General features: G+C 42.1%; 2 protein-coding genes across 3 annotated transcripts in view; both read left to right on the top strand.

Annotated features, from left to right (window-relative positions):
• The window catches only part of chrnb1 (cholinergic receptor, nicotinic, beta 1 (muscle)), a 27,367-nt gene extending 21,146 nt beyond the window's left edge, over window positions 1-6,221 (top strand). For both annotated transcript variants that reach the window (XM_008283334.1, XM_008283335.1), the window contains exons 10-11: window positions 5,342-5,489; window positions 5,622-6,221. In XM_008283334.1, the coding sequence (XP_008281556.1) occupies window positions 5,342-5,489; window positions 5,622-5,768 (295 nt within the window). In that variant the 3' untranslated portion in view covers window positions 5,769-6,221. The remainder of the gene's footprint in view (window positions 1-5,341; window positions 5,490-5,621) is intronic.
• A 3,085-nt stretch (window positions 6,222-9,306) lies between these two features.
• chrnb1l (cholinergic receptor, nicotinic, beta 1 (muscle) like) lies at window positions 9,307-17,399 on the top strand (the record flags this gene model as incomplete). The annotated part of the gene is made up of 11 exons (XM_008283346.1): window positions 9,307-9,385; window positions 12,261-12,394; window positions 13,074-13,118; window positions 13,485-13,594; window positions 13,905-14,013; window positions 14,547-14,694; window positions 14,893-15,078; window positions 15,614-15,837; window positions 15,911-16,089; window positions 16,494-16,528; window positions 17,328-17,399. Coding segments are annotated over exons 1-11 (1,321 nt in total), but the record flags the coding sequence as incomplete, so codon positions are not given.
• Window positions 17,400-25,535: the final 8,136 nt, after the last annotated feature.

The following is a 25,535-nucleotide window of genomic DNA, read 5'->3' as shown; positions in this document are numbered from 1 at the left end:
TGTAATACATAATCCAAATATAACTGTCTTTTACATAAGTTGTATGTAAAAGGAAAACCTTTCTGCAGTAAAAGTAAATAAAAGTGCATAGTATTTAGATTATTTACGTAAATTAAAGTAGCAACACAAGTACAATCCTGCGTTCAAAAGCCAAACGAAAAGTACAAAACCATCAGGATAAAAACATACTTAAAAGTCTGTGCAGAATTTCAAAATCAAATTGGTTAATTTATGTTTTATATAAATAAACAAAATCTGCAAAATACCCAATAAGCCATGCTTTGAAATATGTTTAGCAGAGAACATTAAAGTGCAATATTTACCTCCAATCTGCAACCTGCTACCATTAGTTTAGGATGATTAGTATGAAGTCGAGACACGCTGTAAACAAATGTAAGCTAGATTTAATAGAAGTAGACAGAAGCTAACACACTGGTCCTTTAAGACTCACCGATCCCCAAAAATATTCTGCTCCAGTATCCTGAATGACACTGAATCAAATCCTACATTATCTGAGAGCACAAAGCCTCACAAAGAGAGAAAAACGTTCTAAGATACAAATACGACAGCGACAAAAGCAGCGGCGGCAGCAACACTTTGTAATACACAAAACTGTCCTTTCCTACCTTTTGTGTTGTCTGTAGTTGTTGAATCACTTTGGGCTGCGGGCTGTTTTTACTGTAACAACATGTTTCCACGCTTTGAATCTTCTTTTATGTGAAAAAACAACAACAAAATGAAGATAGAATGTGAAGAGGTTAAAGTTAGTGCAGGGTGCTATCCTCTTGGAGCTTTGGTTTCTGCTGTTAAATGTAACATGAAGCTCTCTTAGTTCTTACCTCAGATATGGTAATATAGAATTTTCAGTCTGCACCTGCTCCCATCTGTTCTTCCTCCATCCAGTTTTCATATATACAAGCGAATCAAGGTGATGCACTGAGCCCTGTTTCTTATTGCTTCGCTGTGCCAAAGTGCTCGAGCAAACACACTTAGACGTCTTCTTAAAAGTCGCTGTCACATAATATAAACTTGCACTTTGCGCCGTAATTTAAGCTGTCAAACCTTCATTCTTGGAGCAATCTAAGAACGGATCAAGGACCAATTTGTTCTGAAAGTAAAAGTTTGCTTTTTGAACTTTGGTTGAGATGTTTCAGCACAAGGTACTCCAGGCTGAAGGTTTGATCTGTGTTTAACACTGTGGGCTCATCATGTAAATCAACACAAAGCTGGTTTTCTTAAGGTGGAACGACCTCTCAGAAAAAGGTTTTCTGACCTCAGAACCTGAACGCTTCTAGCGAAACCCAGATTGATGATTTTCATCAAAGGTTTTACAGATTGCTGCCCCTGAAGCTGTTGAGTAAGGAGCTGGATTTGAGCCAGTCTTGGCACACAAATTGGTGACAAACTGTTCTATCGGTTTAACCCTACAGTCTCTATTTGATTTTATTTCTTGAATGGGTAACTTTGCGGAGCACTGCTCATGTTTGTGACATTCTTGCCTTCCTAACACGCCCCAAAACCTTGCTCACAGTGCCGCCCGCCCGCCCGTCCGTCTCTAACCTCCCTCGAGAGATGAAATATGTCTGGAGGGAGAGAATCGTTGCTAAAATAATAATGACCCACACAAATCGAGTCTGACACATTAGACGCCTGCGAGTCGAGGTGAAAGAACGGAGGAGGAAGGAACGAGGAGGCTGTGTCGGAGCAACTTGATGAGACAGCAGTATCTCTCCGGAGCCCACACATACACTCACGCGCACCTTCTTAATTGGGTTTAGTGCATGTCTTGGCACCAGACGCAGCCAGTTTTAGTTGAATTAGTCTCCTCAATAGTCATTTACTTCTCGCTGATGAAGTGCTACTTTGAGCCATAAAGGAGGGAAAAGGGAGGAGGGGGTGAAGAGGCCAAGCTGTGTCTCTTCCTCCCTCCCTCTCTCTCTCTCTCTCACCTTTCCTCTCGTTACCTGACGGGGCTTCACCTCTCTCAGGTCGCAGCCTTTTCACCCGCCACGCTCGCAGGAGCAGCAGCGACGGCAGCGCTGCATTGTAAACCCCGTAATTTCATGCACAGAATACCAAGCAGCTACCTGCTTTGCCCTGTCCTGCCCGGTTACACTCCATTTTGGAGACACGGTGCCACACTGCCCTCTGGTGGAGGAGATGTCCGAAGCTGCGTTTCGTTCTAACTGTGATCTCTCGTGTTTTTGGGGTCTGAAACTGTAAGCGAAGGAGGTGTTTAATATTTGAGGTGTTTCATAAGAAAAGCAGCTGCTCTGCTAAGATGATGAAGTTGATCTTGTCGGAGTGTTGTGTTTGTTTGGAGAAGGTCAGGAGGAGGCAAGGTGAATTCTATGAAGAAGTTGATAAAGGGGGATTCTGTTCAAAATCATTTTTCTGATTTTGATCCTGTGAGTGATACCAATAAACGACAACTCCGTGTTCTGTTGGAAAGCCTTGATTTGTGGTGTTGATGTAGGTGTTAGTTTGGCATAAGAGTAGGATGACCAAACGTCTTGTTTTCACAGAACATGTCCTGTTTTCACGTCCTGTCCTGGTCGTCCTACTTGTTGTGATGAAAATGTCCTGGTGTTGAAATTATAAGGCATCTTTGAGTAAACTTCGAGTATCATCTGGGTATGTCATAGCCGGGCCGATTATGGTCACCCTACATCAGGGGTCTCGAACTCCGGTCCTCGAGGGCCGCAATCCTGCATGTTTTAGATGTTTCCTTCTTCCAACACACCTGATTCAAATGATCAGGATCGTTATCAGGCTTCTGCAGAGCTTGATGATGAGCTGATCATTTGAATCAGGTGTGTTGGAAGAAGGAAACATCTAAAACTTGCAGGATTGCGGCCCTCGAGGACCGGAGTTCCAGACCCCTGCCCTACATAATCGTCTAAACAACGGCTGCTCAGGCCATTTACATATCGTCCTAAAGCTAAACTCATTTGAACAAGAACTGACTTTCCGATATTCCGTTCCATCTGGTTTAACTTTGAGCTGCGTAACTTACTTGTACACACACATTTCAGGTGTCCTCATTTAACAGTGACCTCCAAAAAAAAAGTAGTTTGGGAACTCTGGCTCAACCCATCTGTTAGTCTTTTTTTTTTTCCTTCTTCATTGTAGCAATGATTCCCCAGATCTCAACAAACATTTTCAGAGAGAACAGCGCTATCATATCCGATAAAAATGATGCCCAACGCCACCAAAACAAGAATAAACAATGACAATGCCGTTTCTCAAATAAGCATTTTTTAGCTGTGGTTGTTGTGCTGAGAGAGTCACTGCTTGAGGTTGTTGAAGCATTAAAGCTTTGTGTCTCCCCGCTGGAGGCAGCCAATGGTAATCCATGTGTCATTGCTGAAGGACATGCTGCACGACGCTGTGCACAAATCAGAGCAGAGAAGATGAATAAAATGAGTAATGCTGCGAAATCTAATCAAGTCGTTGCATGCTGAAGTGAGACTGAATAACTTTTAAGAGAAGAGTACAAATATAAAGTTTCATTCATAAGAAATCACCTTCATGTTACAGCCTGGTATGACAAAAAAGATGGCCAAAAAGATGGTATGTTTTGCCAAAACCTCTGGATTTAACTCTGATCTAAACAGGCAGCTTCAGTGTTTGTAGCTTTAAAGTGAGCTGCTGCTGTCGACGACCTCTTCAGGACGAAGGCTCTGTCTGTGTCTGGGATTGACAGAGTGGAACAAAACAGTTGAAAACATCTGCCACAGACATTATTGAGTGTGTGAGACCAGGTCTTTCTATTGCTTCTGACTTTCTCTCTGAGTGATCGTTTAACCTGGAAAAAGTCTCAGTCGGACAATGTTATGGTTCTAAAACCAGTATTTCGGTGGTGCAGAGCAGCAGCTTGGAAATGGCTCTGAACTGACTTCTAGGTCAACACGTAGTCTTAAAGAAGAGTGCTTCAGTCACTGTTTCTTACCTCCTGCATTGTCTGACAACAGGAACAGAAAAGTAGATAAACGAGAGCAGTTTTATTGGGAATTCAGCTGTATTAAAATGCTGTGTATGTACAGAAAGCAACATGAAAACACAATCAGTCCATGTTTACTGGTTTCCAATTGGTCTTAATGTTTTCAGCATTTCTGCTATTTGTACAATCAAAGCTAATTGTAATGTTAGCGACATTAGCAGCGCAACATGCTAACACTAAGCATTTCCCTCTTATTGTGGGGACAGTTCTTAAGGTGCTGACAGTGCATGAAGACTCTTGTGTTCACTCTTGCGGCTAACAGTGGAACAGTTGGTGAGCTTTGCTTGTAGCTTGAACATTTTAGACTTAGCAGAAGCAGCTTCACAAACCTGGCAAACTGTGAGCCACCGTTCATTCTGAATTCTTGAAAGAAGCGAGTGGTGACGGGGCAGGATTAGACACATTTTAGATGACTATTGGTTCTTGAGTTTCTCTGTAAAAAGGGACTTGTGAATTGCAAAGCTGAGCTAGTTGAGGAGGAATGAGAGCAGTAAGCAACTTCATATTTGTGCAGCTTTGAGCTTTTAAAACATAGAAAACACAATAAAAATCTATTTTTACTTGCTGTGCTTTGATGCTTTCAGGCATGAAAAATAATACAGTGGTTAGTTTCACATTACAAGGTTTAACTTAACCACTTCAAAACATTATTGTAAGAAGGTTTTCAATTACCACGTTCACTGTGAAGATCATTTCATTTGAAAAAGCAATGAATACAAAGCCTTTCCTGTGCACTTTAAGCAAGAGAACTGTGCTCTAGAAAACCCCTCCTTTTTTGAAGTTTAAGTTTATATTTCCGACTTTCTCTTATCGTTAACTATGACCAAGTTTGACCTTTAATAATAAGTGAGCGGCAGCAGAGTTATGAAGGTAACTTTCTCCTGGCTTCCCCCAGCAACTCCTGGCACCCAAAAGTAGCTGACAGTTGGTAACTGAGGGCAACAAGTAAACACAGAAACACACACACATACACGCACACACACACACTGTTTCTCAGCCAGAGCAGCCCGGTCAGCAGATGCAGAGCAGTGTCTCCCACACCGGCAGTGGGGGACCCGGGGAGCTCCTGTGACCTTCCCTTTATTCCTCCCCGAATGACAGAAGAGTGCAAAGGATACGTGCGGCCCGGCTCATAAACGCGTTGCTATTTTACAGCTTTTAATTAGTGTGGACTGACACCTGCTGGCACGCCGCTACATTCTGCAGGCTTGTGAGCATTTGTTCAGTTGGGCTGTTGACACTTTAAAACTCTCCTGGAACCGCTCTGAGATTTATTTGCACTTTTCTTTTTTTAAAATTAATAGTCTCCTATGGTGCTGATGTATGTGTTTGTTGCAGGTTCCAGCCAGAGGGCATGTGCACAGATCTGAGGAAGTTCATCGACGGTCCCAGTAGCTACCTCACGCTACCTGACGAGCTCAAGACCGCCATAGACGCCATCACGTACATCGCCGAGGCTCTGCAGGCCGAGAAGGACTACGAAGCTGTAAGCCGCTCAACACTCCTCCATCTTCTTCTTCATTCCTTTTAACTCTTGATTCCTTTCCTGATCTCTGTTTTCTGTTTGCCCCCCTCTGTCCGTCTTTGTCCTCCCTTTCGTCAATCTTCCCTCATCCAGCTGAAAGAGGACTGGCAGTATGTCGCCATGGTTGTGGACCGCATGTTCCTCTGGATCTTCGTCGTCTTCACCACTGTGGGCACCTTGGCCATCTTCGCCGATGCCAGTTTCAACCACACGCCCACTGACCCGTTCAAATCCCCCTGAAGCACTGGAAGGGTTTCTTGTACCACCCTAGAAATGGGGAAGTGCATGTTGAGAAGGCAACGGACTGCCCTGCCAGAATACTTGGCGTCAAACTATAATTTCCAATGCAACACTTCAATTTGTGCCTATATGAAACGCCTTTGTAAACCTTATAATGCGTATGTCCCATGTAACCAGGCCATCTGAGCTGCAACCACATCAGCTTTGTCAAACCAGGTTCATTTTACTGTGTTATTGTACCTTCTCTTAGAGGAAGTGGACTTTGCATAGATTTAAAATAACTTGTTGCATGTTATATAGCGATCGAGCTAATGTTGACATACCTTACAAGTGTATATATATGATTGAATATAAGTTACTGGTGTGTTTTTAGCATACTAGCTTCATTAGGACTCTAAGTCTGAAGTGTGGATCCAACACATAAACACCGAGACAAACCAGATGCTATAATGAGCATGCTTGTATCCCTTTCATTTCCCTGTGTCAGAATGTGCCGGAGTGTGGCACATGCTCCGTGGATGTTTCTGCAGCCACGGTAATCCTCTTTGTATTTTAAGGCCCCGGTGTATGTGTGCGTTTGCATGGAAGGCTATTCTTATGTGCAAAGCGGCACGCCGGCTCAATTCACCAGCTGCACCGATGGCCCGTGGAATTCCCGCTGAACAGAAAGCGTGCACCTCTCAGCATCTCACGCACTGAGCACGTCCCTTTTTGTGTTTCTCACATGTCACAAACACACATCTGCCCTTTTAATCTTGTGCTTTCATTTTTGTTTTTGTCTTTTAAATAAAGATCTGAGGGGGGGAAGGATATCAAAGGCCTCCATCTGTTGTCAGAATGCTGCGACCCTCGCTCCATCACCTGCCCCACTCTGCTTTTAATAACCCACACGCTGGCACTGGTCACCGGACACTGCCGCACGGGCTTCCCTGATATTTCTATGTGTAAATACACTCATGCATACATGCGCCGTGAGCTCTATTAGCTGAAAGCATTTGAAGGTCTGAAAGTCTGCAGTCATTGTGAACAGCCCATTGAGGCGACGGTGTTGATAGCCCTTCAATATGATAGAAGTCCCTGCAGCGCTGTTGCAACACTACATCTCTACACCTTGACCTTGCATCAAACTGTAACGCTGGGAAGACGAGCTGTTCTGTAGGATGCACGAAAACACACAAGGGCCTCTCTGATGTATTTATACTGGGAGTGCTGGCATGCGAGAGGGCAAATCGGAGACATTTTCCCTCACACAACTGTCAATGTGGCTCTGATCTATGGCTTGTTTTTGCTCTGGAAAATCCAGCAGGAGGGAGAAAGTGTAGACAACAGAGAAGATAGAAAGTCAAAAGCAGAGACAGAGAGTAGGTGATGGAGAGAAACTGAGCATTTTCCTTTCTTGTGTAACAGATACCAAAAAAAAAACAAAAACTTTATGATCCTTGAAATATAGACATCAACTTTATAAGACGCAACATGAAGGATCGGAGATGCAGCCGAAACTGGAGTTCACTCCGAGGCCTGCACTTCATCGATCATTACGCTCGCAGTCTTCACGTCTCAGAGCTCACCATTTCTATAGCAACAACATCCATCTCCATTTTTACGCTTTATTCGACATCTTTTCTTGCCTCAAGCTCACCTCAAACTCGGTATCAGCGAGACTGCATGCTCTTTCCCTGATCAAATCCTGTAAGACCTCTCCATCACTACAGACGTCGCTTCGCTGCTCCTGCCAAGACGTTTGGTTATTCGAGATTTTATCCTGCCGGGTTTCACTCCACGGAGTCTTTGCGTGCCTCTCATTTTAAGTCCCAAACATACATTAGAGACATCTAAGGTCACATAATGTCAACTTTGGCTCTAATAACTGCTTTTCCTTTATCTCTCTCTTCATTTTACTTGTCATTAACCGCTTTGATATCACAAAGATAATGTCAGGATTGTGGATCTGATCCTTGGTGTTTTAGAAATTCCAAGTTCCGTCGCAATTCTGGTCATCACTTTTAAAGCTTCTGTGTGACTAAAGTCACCAATTATGCAGGGTTATATAATCTTTTGGTGTGTGGGGAAGCACTCCCTGTAGCACTTCTTGTTAATGGAAGTCCTTAGCATCGGTCAGCACTCCAAAAAGTACCCGAGGCACACTGAGTTTTTAATATAAGAATCCTTTAATAATGCATGGATAGACCATTTGGACTCTACATTAGGGTGTAGGGTGAAATGGAAGCAGGTGTGGGATTAAAAAATTACTTAACAGGCGCGTAAAATATGTGAATCCTGCCATTTAAAAAAAGACACGTACAAAAGAAAAAAAGACAATCAAATCTTTTAAAATAATATAGCCTGGTGTAGTTAGACAACATTGTGAATATCATCCTACAGTATTGAAATGCTCATGAAAAATAAGTCAAAGTTCGTCATATCAGCAACCAACAAAAGTGGGAGGAAATTAACATGATCGTATGCGTCAACAGAAACTAAACACATGTTTAAATGCAAAAGCAGTTTCCATTTCTGCCTACACACTAATGGAGACTCGTCTTTGTCTTTCCGTGTCTTATTAAAGGATTCTTGTGCCTATTATTGCTATCTGCCCCACTGTCTTTTTTGTTCCTACCACTGGGAGGCACCAGCTGGGACGTTGGAATTCCACACATAGTAGATTTAATTCATTGCATATTTTTCACTGGACGCTCTCGACGCGACTGTTCTCACAGCTGCGTAAAGGACTTAAAATCGGAAAGGTGATGACAAGTTATTCCCGTAAACTCATGAGCTGTGAGTCAGATAGTTGAAACTGTTAAAGTCACAACTAAATTAAGTGTCAGATTGTTATAGATTCATTTTTATGACCAAACACAGCACAGTAGAAAACAAAAGTTTGAAAATGAATGCTTGAAGAAATGGAGGAGATTTGATTGAATGACGAACAGTGATCAATAATGGGATGAAGAAGGCATTAAAAGTGAAATGAGCAAGCAATGCCACCTATTAACCGCTTCATCCACACAGCCGCCGCCAATCAACTCCACCCTCCACCCTGCCCACTTGTTCTCCCCCCAAAAATATCCCCATTGTCATAACCCATAGCCCATTGCCATTCCTCTGCCCCATCCCACCCCCTCCACTTCCTCTTCCACCCACCGTCCCCATAGTGCTAACCTCAGATTGGTGAGCACCAACAGGTGCCTGCCCCACAGGCTTCCCAGTGCAAACACATTCCGCCCTCTCGTCACTCCCAGCACGCGCACCCAATCAGGCCGTGGTTTCACCCATGGAGCCATGGCCACAAAGAGACGAAGGGGCAGGAGAGAGAGCTGTTAGCTGAACGGCTTGTGCTTTTGGAGGTGCCAACTATCCGCAATCCGGCTGGAGGTGTGCATGTATTTGCCCGTGGTACCAAGGTTTGTCCACGCTTTAGGAGTCGCTCATCCATCCGTGTTCCAGGTGAAGTTGTGAGGCAGAAGAGCGACAGACTGTAGCCGGGAGAGGAGCAGACAAAGTGCAAAAAGATGTCATGACTGCCTTCACTGGAAAAATGAAGATGAAGCTGAGCGCTGATGTGAGGATGAACGCACTTCTCTTCGTATGCGGCTGCCTTTGCCTCACTTTCACAGGTGAGGACCTTGTTGGGAGCGTGTTCTGTGGTTACACTGGATGAGCCAGTGATCATCATGATTTGCGGTGATGCTATTTTTTTCTGTTAGCTGATGTTTTTTGAAGCAGGAATAGATTTTAGATTTTAAAGTTTGGGAATGTTTGAGTTTTGATTGTAAGAATCTGAGAATTCAGGTAATTCTGACACTAAAACCAGCAATAAATATGTTTAAATGCTAAAAGAACAGAGCTAAATTGTTTCTTTTATGTTTAAATCAAGATCATGCACGCTATTGGAAAGGTAGAAAAGAAGAAAGGAAGATAAATATGTTTGACTACCTCTGACTTTGACCTCTGACCCTACACTCGGTTTAGAAAACAAACAGGTGCCCTGTGTTTGCTGGTGTCCTGTGATTCAGTGTTACTCTCCTTAACTCTACTACCTATTTCCTCTCTGGGTTCCCAGAGGAGACTCCTTTCCTCCTCCACTTTCAGGCGTAGGAATTGAGGCGTATTTTTTTGTAAGTCAGACAGCTACAGTAGGATCAGATAACAGCCAAGCATCTCACATCCAACTGCACTCTGTCAGTGAGGTTAAATTGCTATTGATTCCATTTCCTCTGTTTTTTTTCCTTCCCCCTATCTCTCTCTCTCTCTTTTTGGGTGCGACATGTGGGGGTTAAAATCATAATTAAAATTGATTTTCAATACTTCTTATCTGGGCTCAGTTGAAGCGCTTTGACTTTGACCTTCTTGACCTCACGATAGGAGCGGAAAGCAAAAAGCTAGCCAGCGCTGTTCGGGGAACTCCGCAGGGGTGGCGGTGGTGTATTCTTGTCCCTTTTGTGAGGCTGCTTTTACAACTGTATTTCCTCTGTGATAAGAGGTAAACCACAATGGAAACAAAGACCCTAAGACCGCTCTCCTCCTTCTCCTCTTCCTCTGGAACATTTAATGAATCATATTAACACATCATTGTTTGTTAATCAGAATCTATTTTTGTCCCCAATGGAGCTGGTATCCCAGACATCCCTTTGATCCCATTCCCTCGCTGCATATCAATTACATTAGCTCAGTCACCTTTGCTACCCATCGTACACCAACACCTGCCTTTCTGCTGCTTCTTTCGCATGTCCTGTCCGTCCTTCTGTTTTGTCACATATTTGCGATGAAAGACGGTCCCTCATCAGCAGATACTGAAGCACATTTTCGGAGGTGCTTATCATGGAGAGGGCTAATTTAATCTTACACCTTACCTCGGAGTGTATGATTGGTAATTAATAAAATCCAATTTGTGCTGCGGAGGTTTCCCTGCAAGATGAATAAAATCATATCACATCTCTACACATAATGAGTTCTCTGGCTCCGCTACTTTCCTGCCGTATTTATTTTCAGATCACAGTGTAATGATATAAATGCTTTTTGTGTGGTCTCATTAGAATATGAATCACACAACAGGGCAGCAGTCCATCCTGTGTATAGAGGAGGTGGTATTTTTAGTGTAGGTCATCTCAGTACAAACTGAACCCCAAACCACTGCCTCACTGATCTACAGAGAACAAACATGCTTTTGTTGGGTGTAAGTGGCTTCCACCTTCAAGTTTTAGTGTCGGACTAGTTCGGGTTGTGATCTTTTGCCATGGACTGTATACGAAGATGGACAACCCCTCAGCGAAGTCACCAATCGGTTTCCCGAGGAAGCTCAGTTCAGCTGTAGCCATCTTACCCTCCTAATGCCTCCTAATGACCATCTAATCAGAAAAATGAGCCAAGAGGTGTAGCGCGATTAGAGCTGAGGTGGACCAAATGAAGCCGAGACACAGCACCCACCCTTTGGGAGTCTGTCCACCAGTGGCCAGTGTATTTTTTTGGTTGTTTCCAATGAGACCACCCCCTATTTGACCTATTATTAAAACACCAGCACAGCCATTGTGACGTTGTCCCTGAGAGTTTAGGTAAACTTTTGGTAAAACATTTGTCACTGACACCTTTAACCCAGCCATCTAATCCCAATGTACAAGGCCTGGAGGAGGATATTCTGTATCATCACAACTAAAGCTGAAAAAAGAGTGAGCACACTGTCTTAATCATGCATAACTTCAAAAGCCTCAATGCAATCTAAATGAGCATCCATTGCCCATACAGTTGTCATGCATGGAGAAATTAGCAATAGAGACCTTTTTGTTTTTGTTGTTTTTCTTAATATCAGGTAGTAAACATGTTTATTTCTACTATAAAGTCCTGCATTTTAACATGGGGGTCTGTGGAGATTAGAGATTAGAGCCAGCCTCAAGTGGTCATTTCAGGAACTGCAGTTTTGGCCGTTTTCATGTTGGCTGGATTTTTAAGCCTTGTAGGTCGCTGTTTATCTTTTGCATCCACTCTTGTCCGAAGTGTATTCTGTTTCTTTTTCCAATAAGACTAAAAGATAAAAGACATAAAATTTAATAGTGCATGGGATTTTCAGATGCGGAAAATCACCATCACTTTCACATGTAATATTCCATATAGTGTGAAAAGCAGGCACATGTCTTTTTTGACATGTTACACGTGATGCATTCCCAATTATGGAGGCACTTGTGCTTTTCTGATATTAACTTGTGACATGATAGAGACCCATTTAGGCCCACATGCTTTATATAAGATCCTCTAAGCTTTGCTCTCAAGCCAGTTATCATTTTGTCTTCACTGCATAAAACACATGACTCTGCCTCTTCCTTTACTTTCATCTTTTTTTTTTCTCTTTTTCCTATTTCTTTGTTCCTCTTCGCTTTTCATCCACATCACCATCCTCTACTGTGCCGTTTTTTTGTCAGATGGTGGTGGCAATTGGTTCATTAGTGATCCTTTTCCCCTCATCGTGCTCTGTCTCTTTGCATGCCTCCTTTCATCCAGGAGCCTCAGAAACAGAGCGAAGGCTCCATCAGAAGATATTTCAGAACTACAACATGAAAGTGAGACCAGCTCGTTACTGGGAGGAGAAGGTGATGGTTCGGGTGGGGATGACCCTCTCCCAGCTTGTCAGCTTGGTAAATATAAATACACGAATGCAAAATGCACCCATCAGCCACAACATTAAAACCACCTGTCTAACGTCTCACACTGGGCCCCTAATACAGCTCTTACCCATCGAGGTATGGGCACAGGACCTCTGTGGTGTCTTGTGGTGTCAGGCATTGGGATGTCCTTGGTTGTGGTTTGGGACCTCCATGGATCTGGCGTATTCCTTGACCATACCTGATCCAATTGGGATGTGGGGAGTTGGCCTCTTTGTTTTGTTCAAACTGTTTCTGAGCAGTTTTTCCATTGGGCAAATCACATTGCCCTGGTAGGGGTAGTTGCTGCCGTTGGGAAGTGCTGTTGTACTGTCAAGGTTTCCCCACAGAACCAGTATAATGAAACGATCAGTGTTATTCCCTTTACTTGTCAGTGGTTTTAGTATTGTGTGGAGCAACATGCACATATGCACTCTTACATGCATTGAAATGATCCTGCAAATCCTTCGTAGATCAATCTTTTTTTTCAAAGTTTATTTCATAAAAATATAGTAGTATTGTACAAACATATTCTACAGACCAGATTCCTGCTGGGATTCTTTCATCCACACACAATTCATTTCCATTGGGGAGCTTTGAAAGTATTGTTAGTGACATACACAACTAGATATGATGTTGTTGCTAATGTACGTGCTTCTCTGTCCCGCTACAGAATGAGAAGAACGGCGAGATGACAACCAACGTGTTCATGAATCTGGTATAAGCACAAAAATATTCATCGTCCCTCCCTTGCCTCGCTCTAACTCCGCTCTCTTCTGCTCTGCTGCTCTGCCCTTAAATGGACTTGTCACTTTTTATAACCACAAATTATTTCTCGCTTTATCCCTCTTATTCTCTGACTCACTCTTTCAGTTCTGTCATTTGCTAATTATAATTCAGGACTGCTTGTGACAGCGGTGCGTGAATGTGTGTCTGTGGGTTTTAACAGATTTGTCGAAGGGGGGGAGGATAGAAGCATAGAAGAGACGGGGACATCACCTTTAGTCTGCTCTGTCATTCACTTTTTTTGTTATTCTTTGTTCTGCTTCTCTGCTGCCTTCCTTCTTCTGTTCATCCATCCCAGGCGTGGACAGACTACAGGTTGTCATGGAACCCGAAAGAATATGACGACATTGATGTTTTGAGAATTCCTCCCAACAAGGTGTGGCGTCCCGACATCTACCTCATAAACAAGTGAGTGTCCTGTCTGCTCTCCAAACAAGGTCTGCTAAAATCTCTCAACAAGCAATGGATGGACTGCCAAGAAATGTGGTGAAATTGGTTAAAAAACTGACTTCAAATGTTGAAAAAACAAACAGAACATCTAGTTTAGCCTTGTTAAACATGTTTGCATAACTAGATGCCATCAATTCAAGGGTTGAAATCTAGCACGGAAGACAGAACTTGACCAGGAGACAAAATGTATTTAACGTGTTTTTGTGTTTGTATATAAAAATGAAATGGCCATTTTGTAATTTGAGCATGATTTTTCTTTTCTCTGCAGTAATGATGGTCAGTTCGACGTGGCTCTCTATGTCAACGTCTTGGTTTACAGTGATGGGACGGTCAACTGGCTCCCACCAGCCATCTACCGCAGCTCCTGCTCTATAGAGGTACCGTCTGAAAGCTTGTGTGAAGCGGTAGATACAGTCTTCTGAGTTTATATCAGCACAGAAAATCAAAATTATGAAAAAAAAAGCAGTATTTTCTGCTTAGAAACACTGAGGTCATGTAAAGGCTGATGGATTGCCAAATTCAGTGTTCTAATTTTGCAAATCAAACCAAACAGGTTAGATCTCAAACTATAGTTCTGGATTATTTTCGTCACTTTGCAGATGTGGACTGACTTACCTACTATAATAAACTAGCCGCATAACGTTTACAAATTGGTGGGTGGGTGCTTCCAAGAATGGCACCAGATGTTGACTGGATTATCTTCGCCTCTCAATCAATGTGGCACCAAACAAAATCAGTTCACATTTGTGTAATTTCATCATGACTGGGAAAACCTGTGTTGCTCTAATACTATAGGGTTAGGTGGAGGAGTCATGCAAAGTATGGCTCCACATTTTTAGCATGTCTGGTCTTTTAGATATTGCCCTAAATTATGCATGCTTGTCTTTCACTTCCATTCAACAATGCATAGGTGGCGTACTTTCCATTTGACTGGCAAAACTGCAGCATGGTTTTCCGCTCGTACACCTATGACGCCTCTGAGGTCGACCTGCAGTACTATCTGGACGATGACGGCAAAGAGATCCAGGAGATTGTTATAGATGAGAACGCTTTCACTGGTTGGTACATGGAGAGGGTTTATCCAGTTTATATCGTATTTTTTGTGTATCTTAAGAAATGTATACAGGCAGTTTTTGCTTTTGCTTTTGTAGCTCTCTTGGTTTATGTCTTTCACGTCACTGCGAATCCTAAAGATTTAAAATTAAACCTTCACCCAGCATTTAACCTCTTCTCCCTGCTCCTCGCCTTCTCTGCAGAGAACGGCGAATGGGCCATCTGCCACAAACCATCAAGGAAGAACATCAAGGAGGACCTGTATGAGGACATCACCTTCTATCTCATCATAGAGAGGAAGCCTCTTTTCTACATTATCAACATCATCATGCCCTGCATCCTCACCAGTGTGTTGGCTATATTTGTCTTCTACCTGCCTCCCGGAGCAGGTCAGCACATCTGACATGTTTTGACATTGCCACCACACATCACTGCCAAGAAAGAGTATAGGAAGTGATACACTGTCTCATGCCATGACAGGAAGCGCGTGTCTTGTACAAGCTGCTTCATGAGTCAGGGCAACCTTTGAAGGAATTTATTGATATACTACAGATTGAAGCAAAGTGACCAAGCCGATGAATCTTCTTTGTCAATCTTTGGCCTTGTGTGCCTGCACGTTCAGAGTGATGCTTCAATGACACTGCAGGAAATATAGATTCAACAGCAGGATTGATGGTAAAACCGTTTGAGCATGATGAATTTTTTTTGGAGCAGAAACTCACTTTAGGTAATCGGTGAAACTGTGCTGAATCAGCACAACTGTCCAGCACATGTCTTTGAGCAACATTTTTTTTTAAAGATAAGGCATGTTTCCCCACAACAAACAGTCAAGCGCAATCATGTCGTAAAGTGCGGCCTTGTCAGTGTAATATTGTCTGCCTTGCCGTCGTAATTAATTTTCCAAACTGCCTCCTTTGTTTGCAGGAGAGAAGATGACTCTCTCCATTTCTGTCCTCATCGCTCTGACTGTGTTCATGCTGCTGCTGGCTGACAGGGTCCCTGAGACTTCCCTCGGCATCCCAATTATTGTCAACTATGTCATGTTCACCATGATCCTGGTCACGTTCTCTGTCATCCTGAGTGTGGTCGTCCTCAACCTTCACCACCGGACGCCCAGCACGCACATCATGCCAAACTGGGTTCGAAAGGTACTTGCAATCCATCTATTTCAATACCTCTGTAAAACCCTACTGACCTGCTTCTTAACCCTTAACTTCTCAGGTGTTCATTCACTTCCTTCCCAAATACATCGGCATGACGAGGCCGAACCCAGAGGAGCCCATGTTGACGGAGGACTCCGGTGAGGACACGCCCATCCGAAGCTACAATGGACGGCAGCCTGGAGGAGAATACTTCTTTCGCAAGATCAACCCTGATCTTGTCATACCATGGAGAGACAGGTAAGGCCACATTTACTAATAGGGAATCTACCAAAGGCATAAAGTTTACATTGCTTTACTCAATCGAAACGTACAATATTACCTAAATGTCACATGATTCAAAAGTTTATGCTCTTACAGTAATTGCACTACCTCTAAGGTAAACAGTAAGCTGTTTGCTCTTATGTAAAATTAAAAACCAACAGTTGAGACTTACTATAATAATTATACAAGACCTGCAGTAGGAATACAATAAAAGTCAGTCCCTACTGAGATTTAAATCTTTTTAAAAAAAAATTTAATTTGTTAATATTGACAATTGTTTATGTCAGATTCAGCTGTTCTTGGCATTGAGGACACCAGTGTTGCACAAATTTCAGAAGCAGCTGTGTTGCTCTACCTTTTTCTTTAAAATACTCCAACAGTGTTCAGATTCAGATCAGGCGACTTACTAGGCCAGGTAATAGCTGTCACTGTTTTTGTTTGGTTTTTCTAAATTCTTATAAATGTTGGTCGTTGGTGTTGGATTGTCATCATGCTGGAATGTTTCTCTTCAGCAAAGCTTCTACAGGCTGGGATTCATCTTTACCTATATCCACAGGCATTTATGGTGCCATCCATAAATGCTATCACCCCAACAGCGTTTACATTCATCCATTTCCACTTGTGTGCTTCACTATGGGACTATCCATGCACTGTGGTAGTCCTGGTCAGGCTCACACTAAGCATGCTAGACTCCATTCTGTCTTAATAAATCTTTCTTGGGCTCATCTGACCAAAGATCATGTTCCCAACATTCTTTAGGCTTCTTTTCATGCTCTTTAGCAAAGTTTATTCTTGCAGTTTCGTACCAAAGAGCAAGCTTGGGTTTTTTTCTTGGGTGAGCTATCACAGAGACTCCATTTTCTGTTGACTACCTCTGTACCAAGTGAAAGGCAGCCACCCGTCTGTTTAGGTTGTTCAAGCAGCAAACTGTCCATTATCGTTTTGGATGGATGACCGTTGTGGCTCTGATTAGTGATGCTGTGGCTTGTTGTATACTTCTGGTTTACTGCTACAACCGATTTTTTTAGTTGGTCACTGATCTTTCTCTATTGTTTTTCTATATTTGTGAAATCTCACAATCCAAATTTTCAAATCCTCTGGCAAACCTTTTCCATGTTCAGCCATTATGTGTCAGTGCTTACAGGTGTATTTAATTATTTTTTGCTCTGAATTTCTCCTTTAGGGTCTGTGTTTACAATATTGTCTTTCTAAAGTTTTGTTTTTGATGCTTGTCAGCTTAGACACAATACAGTTATTTATAGGTGATGCAATTTGGAATCATTCAAGTGATATTGCACAGGGGTGTGTTGTTTCTGTTGCATACTGTAGAAGTCTTCACAACCCTCATGGACGCCTGACATGAAGGGAAACACTTCATGAGAACAAACAGGACTTTGGACTGAACATGAAATAAGAATATATTTTTAACAGAGTCTTTAGAAACCCTGTGGTGCATGCCTGATATCAGTACAGTTACTAAATCTTTGATTTTCCGCAACAAAAAACACAGAAATCTCACAGATATTCACCTAAAATTGGATTTTAAAAAAAGATGTAGCACATTTGATTGGAGTGGAGCTCAATGGCAAACCTACTTCTTGGTCTAAGTTATTTAAAAAGACAAAAGTTGTAGTGCCTTTCCTCTTCTCTGTCAAGTCTGTTCAAAAGCGTGGAGCTGAAGTAATGACCGTGAGGGTCATTCATCCTGATTCAGCCTCTTTCTAGCCAGAGATGTGCTGATCCTGACGTTACACCTGGGGAGAGCTATTTCTATTAATGTTAATAAAAGCCGGCGCAGGCATGAATCTTCCTTGTAGAGTGTGCCAAAGTGTGAAAGTTGGATGCGATGCCAGACCAGCTATTATAGTAAAGTACACTGTGTGCCGGAGTTGGCAGAATTACAGCCATCATCACAGCAGCTCAGAGAATCTGTCAGGACTGTAACAGTATGTGCATTTCCTGCAGCCTGCCATATTTAATACCATATTTAACACAGCCGTTTGAAAGGCGCTCTGATGAACACAAGAGATTAAGATTAATGATTCCGATTCTGCTGAACGAACCGAATGGAGTTGTTCCTGTTCTGATGGCACTCTTGAATAAAGGCCTATAAACAAAGTTTTACTGTTTGTCCAAAGTGTACCGGATACTTTAGAGGCACTTATTTAATGCACAGTATATATTCAAATGTCTCTAAGTGGGCTTTTTGGGATGTATTTCAAAAGTAGTTGGAGAGTAAGGACAGTCAATCTACTACTTCAGTTCAGAGGTAGTGAGAGCAATAGGGATGCTAAATCCATCCATCCATCCATTATCTATACACCGCTTAATCCTCACTAGGGTCATGGGGGGCTGGATTCTATCCCAGCTGACTCAGGGCGAAGGCAGGGGACACCCTGGACAGGTCACCAGTCTATCACAGGGCTACACTTAGAGACAGACAACCAAGCACACTCACATTCACACCTATGGACAATTTAGAATCACCAATTAACCTCAACATGTTTTTGGACTGTGTGGGAGGAAGCCGGAGAACCTGGAGAGAACCCACGCTGCACGGGGAGTGAACATGTAAACTCCATGCAGAAAGATCCTGGGTGTCCTCACGGGGACATGAACTGGCGACCTTCTAGCCCCGAGGCAACGGTGCTAGAAGCCCATGCTAAATCTAAATATGCTAAAAAAAAAATTAAAAAAATACAAACTAAATGTCATTAATCTTTCTCAAAAACTGCAAACTCCACCTTTATTTCATTAATATCAAATTGGTTAGAAAGGTGCATCACTCAAGTACAGTCACACCCTCCATCCAAAGTTAAAATTAATTTTATTTGTGTCTCCAGTAATGAACATATAAAAGAGGAAAAAATGAATCCCTCATCTTAGAACTTTAAAGCTCAAACCAACAATTATAACAAGGAAGTGTGATTATTGTTTTCTTTTAGTTTTCCCTGACAGTCAAAAATACAAAAAGCTGCAGGTTATTGTCAGACAAAACTGTAAAACTTGATGAATTTTTGCAAAAGATTCTTGTGATGAAACACAATAACCGAGGCATCTAGTTGGTGATAGATTTGTTCTGCAGATGGAAAACAACAAACAGAGACATAAAGAACCATCTTCATTGATTAGAACAATAAGGAGGCCTGCAACACATGGTTTGACCCCCACAAAGGGACAAAAAGGGAAAACTAAAAACTACTCATATCAGTATTTGTAGTTCTAGTGTAGTTCTAGTGTAACCTGTTGTAATCACAACATGCTGCTCTTTTCTACTTTTTCCTACTTTTAGCTTCTCTTTCTAACTTTACTGTTTGACTGTTTATTTTTGAACAGTTTTAACAGTATTTCTCATTCTGACTCAGATTTCTGAAAGCACCCTGTGTGTGAGTTTTATGGACTGGCATTAGTTTAAAAAACACAGTGGCACACACATGCACTCACAAAAAAAAACATCTCTTCTTTTTGCACAGAGGGAAGGAGGAGTGGGGAAATGATGTGGGGCTAGGTCTTGTTTACATATTTATAAGATAAGAACTATTTACTGTACATTTCAGGCAATTATGAAGTACAAAGAGACCCTATCATTCCTATTTCGAGGCACTAATCCTCCTATCTCTGTGGAAATGATATAAACTAAATATAAAACTGTATTTATCAAAATGCACTGTAGAAAAGTCACAGGCATCAGAAACAAATACAAATGAATAGTACTGAATTAAGAAATTAAGAAACTTATTACATACAACCTCCCTGTAAGATATACCAGCGACTGGATCAGCTCAAGAAACTCATAAAACTATTTCCTGTCTGCCTCAACATGAACCTCCATGCCTGCAGCCAGCTCTGCTACAGCGATTGGAACAGATGGTTTTTGGATTCAGGTTGGTTGCACAGATTAGGAAGGGGACTCTCTATAAGAGCGACAGAGTGACTTGGACAGAGCAGGTCCTGACCTCTCAGAGGCCTTTAAGCAAAATTCAGCTCGCGGGCCTTGGTTAATGACCTGTGAGCCATGTCAAACATTTGTCTTTGTCATACAGTCACACCTGACACCACGGTGCTCCTGTTGCCGATCCTCGCTGCTTGAAAACAGTTTGCTCTATCTGTTTGAGCAGATAGCAATACAGGTAGTTCAGTTTTATCATCTGCGTTAAGCCCTTTCAGAGTTTCAAATAAAAAATGTTATTTATGTAATGACTCAACTGGATTAGAAGTTGAATTCTGTGCACATGCATATGAATGCATGTGAGTGGGGTTATTATAACAGTAAATCCTGCTTTTACACTGATGCATGATTAATAATAATAATCTAATGATATACTACTGATATATAGTGTAATAGTCACAGGAAACTTTATTCTACATTTAGTACTTTTACTGTTAATACCATGGTACATTTTCTTGAATATACTTGCAGAACTTTTACAGTTTGGTACTTTTACTCAAGGTAAACAAACACCTAATATTTATATGAGATAATATAGTATGTTTTTTTATTTTTTTTTAAAAGTTTGGTTAGTACACCCACAGCCTGACTGGACATCCCCTTTAAGTAAGACGGAGACTTGCGGGTTTGTTGTGTGAAGTTTTTCTCTGGTTTTGTGACCAGAAGCGCCGCTTTCCTTCATCATCTCATCAAAGTTGTAACCGCTCAGACATGAGGGGAAGGTAGTGTCACCCATCTTAACCCTCCCTCCACCCAACTCCACCAATTTTTATTTAACAGTTTAAAAAAATCATCATAAATTACTCAATTAAAAAAGGCGTTTGCCTCACTGATAGCATAATTTTCTTGAGTCTCGTTTGTCCTCAAACAGGCTGCAGAATAGAGGAGGATCTGAAAGCACAGAAAACACAGTCTCCTCACTTGCTCTATCACAGCTTGGCTACACAGTCAGGTATAATTATCACAAGTACTTTTATACATTAAAAATGAAGCAGTCCCATACTTCCCTTTACTACAGCGATTAATCATTTGTAGGCTGGAAAACCACAAAAGCAGCCTCCTTTAACAGCTCCTGCAGAGCTTTTATACTCTAACACAGTGCCCAAAAAGACCACTGATGTCAGATCAGTAGCAAGGATCAGACTGTTTTTTAAAATTAATTACTACAACAGTATCCATGTAGGTCACCTTTGATTAAGGCTGGTCATGTTTTTGATCAATGGTTTTATTTAGGAGATCAAATGTTATCTAAAATGTTGCTTCGAACCATGACGTCTTTTCTAAATTGCTGGCTTCGCTCTGACTAATCTGTTAGTAGGCCTCCGTCTTGCCACCCAGCCCTGGCTTCATAAACAGCTCCACGGTTCCCCCTGAACCAGGCCTGGTGCTGGGCATCTCTCATCCCGTTCCAAAGGCATCAGATTCAGCCCCAACTAAGCCCCACACACCCGTCCGCAGTCGCCAGCCTCTAAGCCTCTGTTTAGGTTGGGCATTAGGGGGTAATCCCACTGAAAGAAGGTGGAGGGAGGGTGAAGAACAGATGAGTGGGAGGGCAGGCCGGCGCTGAGTGATCGGGACACAGGAGGCTTTAGATGTGGGAGCGATGGTGGCTGTGTCATCAAGGGAGATAGAAACACAAGCGGCGTTCTCCAGCCTATCTACGTCCATTCCCTCATCTGTTTCTCTTTATCTTGTCACTCTGACAGCCCACATGTGTCACATTTATGAGGATTTTCTGGATGTTTGGTGACACCAGCTTCCTATACACCGTATCCAGGAGCTTTTGATTGGAACTGAAGATTTTATTGTAAAGTGTAAAGCAGCAGTGTACATGTGCTTGTCTGAGCGTGCGTGCATCTGTGCATCATAGTGAGAAAGGCTCCATGTATCTGTGGTAATGAATACAAGCTGTGGAATGTGGATGGCATGCAGCATGTAGAGCAGCACTCTGCACTGAGCTGAGGCCAGACACACACACACACACCATCATTCCTACAGTAGCTGGTTCGTTTTTATTGTCCGGCAGTCCATCTGGCGTCACACTGTGGCACCGATAACTCGTCCAGCTCCTTCTCTGGCGCCTTCCTCTTTATGGTGCCACATCACGCTGGATAACTACACGCTGCCAGTATGACAGGTGATGCTCAGCCCGATTTCCTCAGAAGGTGATATACGTCCAGTGTTTTATTGATAATATGCTAAAGAATGAAGGCAGAGCGAGTACCGTCCTGTGTAATATTACATATATTTATCTCGTGCTACAAACTGGGAGCCATCTAGTCAGCTAGTATTTCGGTATCTCCACAGACATCCTATAAAGTCATCTCCCCAACACATTTTGCACTCCTGCAGCCTTGTATCATTACACCTCTGTGCTTCACTGTTGGGACCATGCGCTCACTGTGGTAGTCAGGTTCATGCTAAACCCAGACCGAGCCAAATAAAATGTGCTCCCAACATACGTCAGGATCCTTTTTTATGTTCTGCGGCAACGTGTCCCCTTGCAGTTTTGTGCCAGAGCAAGCAAGGGTATTTTTCTTGGACACCATCCAAAGCAGTTGATGGCACGCACTGTCCTTCACACCGTCTGAGCTGTCACAGAAAGTTTCCATTGATAACCCCTGTGCCAAGTCTGAAGCGCTCGCCTGTCATTTCTACAGGTGGTTGTGCACTGTACATTATGTCATATCAAGAGGATGAGCTCTGTAGCTCTAAATAGAGGTGCTCTGGCTTCCTGATTGCTGCTGCAGCTGATTTGTAGTTGGCCATTAATCGTCAGTCAGATTGTTCAGTTCCTTTACGTGGAGCCATGATGCAGACATGCAGATGGACACATTCAGATAAAGAAAGTTTAGGTGTTGAAGCCGCATTCTGTTTGTGATTTATGCCTTGCGTGGCATTGCTATGTGTAGAGATCAAACCCTTCATTATGCTGTTCTCTGTTCCGAGTTGTGACCTTTAGCTGCTGGGTGGGCTCTCGGCATGCACAATGTGTACCACCTGGGGCTATATACATGCGCATCACTTGTTGGCAATGTTGATGGATCAAGTGTCAGTGAAAGACATGAGACCAGAGTGTTAGAATATAAATTAGACAACAAAAGATTATGTAACAGCTGAAATCACAGCAGCTGAGTTCAGATCTAAGTGTATTTTTCATGCAGTGTAATAATGTCGTTTTAACTCCAAACCAGATTTTTGGATTAGAGAATTTTCATCGCAGTATTTTAGCCTTGAGATTAACATTACGGATGGCATAGTTCATCCAAAACACGTAAAAATGACATTTGAGCAAACCATCTCAATCAAATCTAAAGTCTGCACCCGATTCTGAAGATATGCAAAACACATTCAAGTTTACTGAAGGTGACGAGTGAACGGGGTGACGGAAAGCAAAGGGCAGCAGGAGGAAGTGGAATCTCTAGCAAATAATAAACACCCTATAAGTGTTTGCTTGAACCTGTGCAGGCACGAGTGTGTGCGAAATGACCCGTTACGCTAGTATAGTATGTATGCTCACGTCGTTTAAAAATGTGACCTTTTTAATATGACAGAAAAAAAATCACAAATATTTAAGCTTAATAAACAAAGTCTTTGTTTTTTTTTTAATCCTAGAAAACTGTTTGTTTGACGTATTTGAAGATATTTGGGTTTTGTGGGTTTGAAAACTGAGCTTGATTTGAAGTTTAGGTTAACTTAATCTGTCTAATTTATCCATCTGGTTGATTAGCAAGACTGGTATTTACACATAGGGTTGTGTTTATTTCCTTCTCATTCACAAGATATGCTGAGATATGAGAAGTTAAGGGAGAATAGGGAAGTTTCAGAGTCACTTCGTTGCATGTAGTCGCTATAGGAACGCCGTCAATAAGACTCCCTCTCTGCTTTATGGAACAGCTGTGCGTTGAGAAGAATGAAGGGGGTCACAGGTCACGGCATCACGTAAATGTTGACCCAGTGTCAATGTCACCCTGCGTCAGGAGTGTGCTGCTGTCACTCAGTGCTCGGCGAGGCTGCAGGAAGCCCGTCAGCGGCGAGAGGGCACGCAAGGACGCGCCACTCTGTACGCTATGAAGACGACAACGCTGACATCTGCGTCTGTACTGCACGTCCTCAGCTGGACAGATAATGTCAGCCGCGGTTTGTTTCAGCAGAGGTGAACAATGCTACCCCAGTGACTCATGACATTCGCATTATAAATCTCAGCTTATAGCTCTCAGCTTATGTATCATGACAGGCCTCACCGGAGAGACGGACCCCAGTTTAGAATGTGTTTTCTTTGGAGACGACATTGTCGGCGTGGGAAGCGTGCGGCGATGGTGGCCTGGAGCTGGATTTCTTAAAACTCACACTATTCAAATTAAAAACTAAAATAAAAAATCAAAGAAAAAATGTAGCATAATCAGAATTTCGTTTATCCAATAATCTTTTATATTTGTATGCATATAACATTTACAGCGCTGATGCACCTTTCTGCAGATTTGCTGCTAATTTTCAACACATAACACACTCTGCTCCTTATTTATGTGTTATTGTTTGAACATTTCACCTTTTTTTAAAATGTATTTATCATGTGTGGATAGACACAAATAATTTATTGTTAAAAACGGTGATGATTCAAGTAAATTTTTTTATTAAGGTGGTGTTGGTGTACTAGACTGCATTGCATATAAGTGTTAGTCTACCACATTGAAATATCCAGTATACAATATGTTGGATGGATTTGCATTAAAATTTGTATAGACATTCATCTTAGGATCTGTTTAAATAATATTTAAGCACTTTTATCTACATCATTCATCAATGGGTTACAGTTTTTATTGTGCAATATGTTTGTGTATGGCCGAAAAGGTAAAATATACATCAATTTTCAGCTCTATTTTGTGTCTAGTGCCACAAAAGACTGTAAAAATGGTTTAAAAAATACAGCTTCTGTATTACCAGCATTGTGACTGTGAGCACAATAGCATGTCGATGCTACTATTTAACTCAAAACACTGCAGTACCTGAAAACCAAAAGTACCTTCCTAAGCTGTCTTTAAACACATTCAGGACACTTTTCCCACTACATACTACATCCTGATGCGGTTTCAGGACATTCTGGAACGTGACCTTTTTTGACAGTATACAGTGGGAAAAGTGTCCTGAATGTGTTTAAAGACAGCTTAGGAAGGTTTTTCTGGAAGAAAAAAAGCACATTATGTATTTGGGCCTCAAAAAAAAAAGTCATACTATAGCATGTCGTTTTTGTCAAAAAAGGTCACATTCCAGAATGTCTTGAAAACCTGTCAGGATGTAGTATATAGTGGGAAAAGTGTCCTGAACAGGTTCAAAGTCACCTTAGGAAAGTACATCCTGAAAAAAAACACTTTATGTATTTGGGCCTCAATAAAGGTCAATTTTCAGAATGTCCTGAAAACGCATCAGGATGTAGTATATAGTGGGAAAAGTGTCCTGAACAGGTTTAAAGTCA

This window comes from Stegastes partitus, unplaced genomic scaffold (genome assembly GCF_000690725.1).
Source record: "Stegastes partitus isolate 25-593 unplaced genomic scaffold, Stegastes_partitus-1.0.2 Scaffold307, whole genome shotgun sequence".
NCBI lineage: Eukaryota > Metazoa > Chordata > Actinopteri > Pomacentridae > Stegastes > Stegastes partitus.
Note: the sequence above shows the minus strand (reverse complement) of the source record. Positions and strands in the feature narration are given on the sequence as shown.